The following is an 8,551-nucleotide window of genomic DNA, read 5'->3' as shown; positions in this document are numbered from 1 at the left end:
AAGATCCTCTGTGAGGAGTGGCAAGTGCTCTTAACTAACCACTGAGGCAGCTCCTCTGAGCAATTTAATTTTTGATATTATTTGGAAAACAAACTATTTAACCAGAAAGTACTGAAGCACGGAGGAATGATGCCAGTCTGTGAACAATGGGTATTGAAACAAAGCGCTGGGTGGAAGACATGATTCCAAGTCGCAGGAACTGTGCACATGCTGAAAGGGAAATCGCAGGGCACTGTGATTTACTGTCTAATAAATATTAGGGAAATGTTAAATTAAAAAGCCTAGAAAAAAATCAGGAGATTTTTATAGCAGAATTATTTGAAGTTAAGGGGCAACTTTGCAATGGGAAAGGGACCATTGCAGTGGGACACTGTTCTGTGATTCTGAGCTGTGTGTGTGGAGACACAGAACTGGCTTAGAGTGTAGGCTCCTCCTGGGACAGATGGGATGAAGTTGGGAAATGGTTGCTTCTCAAACCCAGGATACATGAAAGGATACTTTCTTTGCCCATTTTGTAAACCTTCTGTCAGAATCTGTACCCTGATTAAGGAAGTGGACTCTGAGCTCAGTTCTTTACATTCTATCAGATATAAACAAGCCCTTTGCTTCTTGCCTTGTTTCTATGTACTTCTTTTTCTTTTTAATTACTGTTATTTATTGAAACATTGTTTCTTTCAAAGTGAAGTAAGAGTTTCTCACGGTCATGTACATAACAGGGGTTCAGAGTTGAGGTAATGCTTTTTACTCTGTATACAAAGTCATACGAACTAAAGTTTGTCATGCAGTTGTTCATACTCTGCATCCCTTGTCCTGATTTACATGAAACCCTTACCCAGGGACCCCAACGCACTAGATGTTGACATTTGTGGGCCTCTCAGATGGGATTTTCCTTGGATGGAGAGATGTGATTGGGACTGGAAGGAGTCGTTGCAAGATGATAGGCAACTAAGCATTTGAAATCACAGAGTAGAGGCTTCCCTGCATGGGGCAGGGCCTCTCTTCTAGGTCAGGTCTGTCAAGCTATAGGGCTGGCAAACAGCAGTGATTTCAGAGTTCAGATCACAGCCATGTGCAGGACCATGAGAGAAATTCATCTAGGACAAGTGAAACATGGAGATACATCTGGAATTGGAGGTGGGGAAAAGTTTGACCTTAATGCATAGTTGTTCCTTCAAGTCTTACCTATATGCACAAGTACCAGAATTTCACTTGAAGTACATCTGCATCTGTGAGACTCACATGAAAGTGTTGGTGAACCAGAAAAACATACCTAAAAGTGTGTATTATATTACATCAACTTTTTCTTAACTCACCAAGATGGACCACAATTTGTCTCTAGGTATCCTAAACAGAATTCACAAACACAGCTAAAGCTACAATCTTTTATGATTTACAATTCCTTATCATTCTAAATTATTTCCAATAAATCTAATTGAAAATGTGAGTTGTGGAAGTCCAGGGATTGTTGTATGTACTTTAAATGTTTCCATTTTTATTTTATGAGTATTGGTGGTTTCTCCACATGGATGTTTGTGTAACATGTTTGTGCAGTGCCCAAAGGGGCCTGAAGACAGTGTCAGACCCTCTGAAACTGGAGATACTGGGGGTTGTTGTGCCCACAGTGTGGGTGCTGGAAATCAAACCCCAGGTCCTCTGGGAGAGCAGCCAGTGCTCTTAACCACTGGCGCATCTCTCCAGTCCCTTTTGCAATTTTTCTGGCTCTTGAAAAATCCATTATTCAAAGCTTTTTATCTCAGTTGGCTCTAACTAAAGTGTACATATGGAAATGTTCACTTAAGGTCTCCTGGTGGATTATTTTTCAGTACTGTCAAATGGTAATTCTGGAAATTAAGGCTGAGCAGAGAAAAAAAAATTTGCTGTAGGTTAACAAAACATGATTTATAACAAATTAAAATACAAACTAAGTATGTTAATCTATCACACATAATTTGGAACTAGATAAATCTATACTGTCTTACAAAAGAAGGAACTTTGAACTTCTTAAACACCTGTTAAAGGATCCAGGGAAATAGAACAGCAGGTAAAACCATTTGTTGCCAAACCTGATAGCCTGAATTTAATCTCTTGTATCCACCAGGCAGAAAGATAGAACAAACTCCTACAATTTGTCTCTGAACTGCACACATGCATACATGTTTTGTATATTAAATGTGACAAAATATTAAAATGCTTTGAATATATAAACACATATATTTAAATCATCCCACAACATATTAGGTTTCATTATGGAATTTTTATAAATTTATTTTTAAGTTTATAAGAAACCACAGTTAAGAAACTTTGAAATTTTAAAGAGACCTTGAATTGTGAATATACTGCAAAATTTAAAGGATTTTGCATTTTGAAGGTCATATTCTTTTATGTTGTGATAGTAACAAAAGATATTGGGAATAAACAAGGAAAGGTTATAGTTTAGAAGCTATGTATGTGTGTCAAGTCGGCAGAGGTCTACTGTTAGTGACCAGTTTGTCAACTTTACAGAAACTAGAGTCTTGGAGAGAAAGTGGACCAGAGATGAAGAACTGCCTCCACCAGATTGACCTGTAAGCAAGTCTGTGGGGCATTTTTCTTGATTCATGAATGGTTGATGAAACAGAACCCAGCCCACTGTGGGAAGTGCCCCCTGGGCAACTGGTCCTGGGTTGTAGAAGACATGTTGTTCAACAAGCCACAGAAAGACACTAAGCAGCTCTCCTACATCTTTCCAGCCTCTGCTCCTGTTCAAATGCCTCCTCTGACTTCCCCCGATGATGGGCTGAGATTGGGACATGTAAGTCAAATCTACCTTTTCCTCCCTCAGTTGCTTTTGAAGTTCTTATCACAGCCATATAGAAGCAATATAGTACACTCACTTAGGTTACCTTTCAAATCTATAGAAAACAAAGTGTCCAGAGCACCTGTTTGCACGGGAGTCTCCAGGAATACCATTCACATATTCAGTATGACAGGAATAAATTCCAAGTTCTCTGTTCATTGTACGGTCTAGTTTTTACCCCAGGTGTAGTGTCTCTGACAGAAACATGGCACCCAAGGAAAGACAGAGCAAAGAGAGAAAATATGCCAATATTGGTCCAGTTTCAGCTTCCCCAGTATTCTGATACTGTTAACACATTAGTCGGATGTGAACTTCAGGGAGCACAAGATCTCAGTTTATTCAGACAGCCATATGGAAAACACAATAAAGAAAGTTCAAAGAAACAGGTAAACTTAATTTTAATATTTTATTTAATGCAAACTGTCAAAAACTCTGCATTTTTAAACTTGCAAACAACAAAAGTAAACCGTTCATTACACTGGTATTTTAGTTGGTTTTTGAATTTTTTTGCATTATATCATGATGCAAGCATTAGAAAAAATATGTACAAATTTGAAATGTGCTATCACAAAAGAATTATGACACATAAATCACAGCATATTTCAACATGCTTTTTCTTATTAATTTAGAAATATAATGCTACCACCAAAAGAAAATTCATAAAAACAAATATTACCTGCCTTGCCATTTTTTATTATATATTGCCTGTAAAATAAAGTTTGAACCTAGGCAGTAGTGGTGCACACCTTTAATTCCACAGCTTGGGAGGTAAAGGCAGGTGGATCTCTGTGAGTTTGAGGTCAGCCTGGACTACAGAGTGAATTCCAGACTTCAATATTACACAGAGAAACCCTGTCTCGAAAAACCAAAAAATATAAATAGTTTCATACATTTTCCAGTATCAATACTAAAAAACCCATTCAATTACTTTTTTCTGTGGTCAGACTGAAACTGAGCATGAGCTCACTTAAAAAAGAAAACAATATTAAGACATTGCATTTACTATTTTTTTCAATAGGACAAAATTGTGTGTAAATTATTTCTTGCAATCTATTCTTTTTGTTACTCAATGACTGAAAAACAGTTGTTTTGGCATTTCAACATAGGAAAGGAACAAATAATAATTTTACCATGACTTTGTGATGCAGTATGCATTTAAAGAAATTAGCAATATGAGTAATATATGTTTATGTGTCTGTGTTCATGTGTTGGAGAAGGTGCATGCACTTGACTATGTGTGTGTGCGTATGTTTGCATGTGTATGTGTGCATGTGCTCATGCTCACACATGAATACCAAAAGTCAATATCTGTTTTTTTTCTTCTACACATATTTTCTGTGGGCAGATCTCTCACTGAATGTAGAATGCACTAAATTGCTGGAATGTCTGGCCATGTAGCCCCAATGATCTTCCTCCCTCCACCTTTTCAACACTGGAGTTACAAGTGTGCTCTTTAATGCTCAGCTTTTTACACAAATTCTAGGTTGGGAGCTGAGCACAGGAGTGCTTGTGTGGTAAGCAACTGGGCGGCTGAGGCATTTCCTTAGTCCTGTGTAATTATTAATTACTGACTTTACACCATTTGTAAGTAATTCTAGGACATACAAACTGAATTTATAATAAACTAATATTTTGAAGGATAAAGTCAGTTAGACTCAGTACTCAAACATGGCTAGTATGTATCATACCAAATAGGGCACAGTTAATGGAAAAGAGAAGCAAAATGTATATAGGGAATGATTTATACAGCTAAGGAAATGTACAGGATCGATAGATCTGGGAGTAGAACAGAAGAACTAAAGTAGGGAGTATATTATGGGAAGGATCCTAAATCCCACCTAAAAATTCATGTGACAAAGGCTAGATACCCAACTGAAGAGTTCATGGGAAGTAGTGGAAACTTTACAGTTGGCCTACATCAAGGAATTGTCCAATTATAGTTGTGTTCTTGAGGTTATATTGAAACATCAGAGCCTCTGCTTGCCTGCTTTCCTTGTCCACTACTAAATCTTGATGGTTTCCCAAAAGCAACCAAAAGCAGCCTGTACTAACTTAGGGGATGGAAACATTGTCTCAAAAAATAAATAAATAAATAAATAAATAAATAAATAAATAAATAAACACCCTGCCTTATCCTCAAATACAGGCAGGAAAGGTTGTCATTGTTCTGATTTGTGTGCTATACCAACAATTGGACCAAACAGTATGAGCAGAAATACAGCAAACTAGGGGTTGATCATCCTGTATTACATGCACATCACTGTGACCAGTAAAATGAAATATATCAATAGTAGACAAGAGATACACAGAGATTCTCCAAGTCCTCCATTTTTTTCTAAATTATTCTGTATAGGAATTAGTTTACATATCTATGTTCCCTAAGTGCAATTTCCCTCAATGTAAGAATTGCGTGTATGGGTTCAGGAAATAACATTTAGTACTTAAGTAGCATATCAGATTGAAACTGTGTTAGACTGTGAAATTTACTCTGAGTGAGTGGTCCATTTCATGTCACGCCTCCCTGCAACCTGTAGCATCGCCTTCAGTTGTAGTTGTACAATGGCAAGCCTCCGTCGGTCTAACCTGCCCTGAAAATGCCATCGTTCATAGCAATGTAAAGGGATAGGATAAATCACATATTTTAGCTTCATCAAGGGTGTTAAACTATGCATGATATTCACAAGCATAGTCATTGTGATGGGGTTAGAAGCAAAGGCCAGGATATGGAGTTGAGTACAACGCATTAGGGCAGGGATAAGAACGGCGATTGCAGAATCATTTATAAGGCAATGATTTATCTCCAGATGCTTAAGAGTACCAGAGATATTTAACAGAAGAGTTTGAAAGGGCTCGAAGTCATCCCAATACATTGCATTGTTACTAAGATTCAACATCTTTAGGTGGGAAGCCTGAGGGCACTGAGCTAGAAATCTGAAGTCTCTGTATGATATATCACAGAATGACAGATACAAAAAATCCAGACTAGTTGGCAGAACTCTGTAGGGAGAAAAAAAATAATAAAACTTCTGAAGAATGAGGATTGAATTAATAAAACTATACCTTTATATCCAGAATAATCCAATTTTCACATGCGGTATAAGTGGGTTTTTATGCATTAATCTGTACTTTGTTCACTTAATAGTTTTGTGACTCTGAGAAGTTTTTTATAGGCAATAACTTTCTATGTAGTCGTGGCTATCCTGGAACTCACTACAGAGATCATACTTGCATTGAACTCAGAGAATATGCCTGTCTTTGCTTCCTGAATATTGGGATTAAAATCGTGTGCCACCACAGCTGGATAAAAATTTTGTTTTCAACACTGAGATACAATTTTTTTTAATGTCAAAAATATGTAAAGTGTACTGTAATTGATGATTTTAAGAAATATTAAGAGAAAAACTAATGCACTTGATACTTAAAATGTTATCCACTGTATATTTCAGTTCACGTTTTTGGTGGAAAGGGATCAGAAACAGCAGTCAACTGAAGATTACCTTTGGACAGTCCCTAAATGCCATCCTCTACTTTCATGGTCTATACCTTGGTGAGTACATTTAGTAAAGTGATCTGTCATTGTAAGCCATTGGCATCTATGATTATGTGCATCAGTGCTATAGAAAAATCTTCCACCATCTCAATTTCTCTTTCTTCTCATATCTAAAGGGCTAGTGGGTTTTCACCTTTGTATTTCTGCACTCATTTTTACATTGTTGGCTGCTTAGTTTTTGTATTTCCTCCTCCAGGGTCAAATTCCCAAAAGTGAGAAAGCAGAAAGCATAAAAGGTTTTGAAGAGTTTAGGAATACCCATGAATATTTTTATTTTGTCCCAAGACTTATCACGGAAACCCAGAAACCTGCCTGAAACTCTTACCTGAGCACGCTGTCCAGATGATTTTTGAGAGAGAATGAAGACAATTTGAGTTCCTTAAGGTTTTCCATACGTTGCAAATGACTAAGGAATTTTTTAAAGACTTTCCCACTCAGAGATCTAAAAGTGACTTTAAGCAGTCTAAGGCTCTTTAGGTGGCTCATCTGAGACAGGATGATGGTGATATCACTCAGAGAACCCTTATCAACTGAAAGCCGATTAACACAGTTAAGATCAAGAAATCTCAGGGTGCGTTTGCAGTCACCCAATTTAACAACTTGCAAATCTCGACAGCATATGTGCAAAGCCCCTAAACTCTCTAAAATTTTCTTCACAAGCAAAACTGAAAATTCCTTTTCCTTTAAGGAGCCACCTAGGGAAAGATTCACTAGTAATTCCACAGGCCTGGATAACTGAATCGTGGACCCTAAAGCTATACAACGAAGCTGTCCTTCTATTTTTGTGACAGAGTGGTCAGAATAAGTACAAGAGTGAAGACAGAAAGGTGATTTGATGCTGACTTGAGGACATGTGATCCTACAGTCAATGTCTTGCCTTAAATCTAGGATCCTCAGTTTAGGATTCCTGTAGGGGTAAGAGGAGATAGAACATCTGAGAAAAAGCAAATGATAATGAAACCCAGTAGGATCAATGATGACATATAGGAACAAATCCTTTTATCTATAGCTGGTACTCCTTGTACTAATTGCCAACAAGTCTTTGTCATGAAAATTCAACCCCTTCTTCCCCCATCCTTTGTACTCCTTAAATCCCCTCCAGTCTTAAATCTCCTGTCTTTCTCTTAAGTAACACCCATTCCATAAACCCATCAATAGAATCCCCAATAACAGATTTCCTAAGGAATATTGAAGACATCAGTCTTTAATGTGTTACCAAGTTTTAGCCGAGTCTCACAAATTAACCTTCAGCATTCACTAGTTACTCCTTCTAAGAGAGTATCAGGCTGTAGTATTACCTTCTATGTCTTACCATGTCTCTATTATATAGTCTTACCAAGAAGCAGAGTTCTCTGCAGGAAATACTGGAAGATTCTCAATCATGGCTTTCAGGAGTTCATGATGAGGATCCCATATAGTTAATGTCCCAAGATGGAGACAGTAAAAGGGCCAAACTTTCACCATCTCTTTCAATATATTCTTATGCCCACCCTTGAAGGCAGCAATGAACAAAGGAACAAAAAGATTTCTTGGAATTTCCTCCAGAGCTTGGATTGCTGCAGACTCATGTCCCAGCAAACACTGTACAGCAAGATCCACCAGTGTTTTGGGATTCTTTGCATCCATTTTTGTGAACCTGCATCAGGAGAAAAATATTTAGAAGTTCTGGGAAAACACACAGTGTCTTCTTTGCAGCCTGTGCTAGTATGGTAGAAATGATTTAAAGAATAAATCAATCAGATAGCCACCACCAGCTACATCTACTATAGACACAGATTAGAAATAGACTTGTGAGTTTATAACTGAATGTGTTTATGTGTTTGTTACTACTATTTCCTCCATATATATATATATATATATATATATATATATATATATATATATATACACTCTGTGTCTTATAAAATGTCATTAAAATGAGTAATAAGTAAGCAGAAAACAATTTTAGTCACTTATCTACATGAATTTCAGTATTTTCCCTCAGTAGTATATAAGCTGTTATGAAGAAAAAGATGTATCTACAAAGTGGTACAATAGTAAATGTTAAAACATCAAATTAATTGTGTTTAAAGAGAAAAGGAATGACATTCTAGCCCTTGATTTGTCTCACTCCCATCACTATATTTGTGGCAGATGAAGACACAAAACTGTACAAGACACACATG

At 37.0% G+C, this 8,551-nt stretch overlaps 1 protein-coding gene across 1 annotated transcript; it reads right to left on the bottom strand.

Moving 5' to 3' along the window:
• Positions 1-3,486: 3,486 nt before the first annotated feature.
• LOC148117333 (melanoma antigen preferentially expressed in tumors-like) lies at positions 3,487-8,012 on the bottom strand. The gene is made up of 3 exons (XM_087902699.1): positions 7,723-8,012; positions 6,712-7,293; positions 3,487-5,833 (listed from the first exon to the last, which is right to left on the bottom strand). Exons 1-3 carry the CDS (start codon positions 8,010-8,012, stop codon positions 5,320-5,322), a joined length of 1,386 nt encoding a protein of 461 aa, XP_087758825.1. The 3' UTR covers positions 3,487-5,319.
• Positions 8,013-8,551: the final 539 nt, after the last annotated feature.

This window comes from Myodes glareolus, chromosome X (genome assembly GCF_982192425.1).
Source record: "Myodes glareolus chromosome X, mMyoGla1.1, whole genome shotgun sequence".
In the NCBI taxonomy this organism is placed as follows: domain Eukaryota; kingdom Metazoa; phylum Chordata; class Mammalia; order Rodentia; family Cricetidae; genus Myodes; species Myodes glareolus.
Note: the sequence above shows the minus strand (reverse complement) of the source record. Positions and strands in the feature narration are given on the sequence as shown.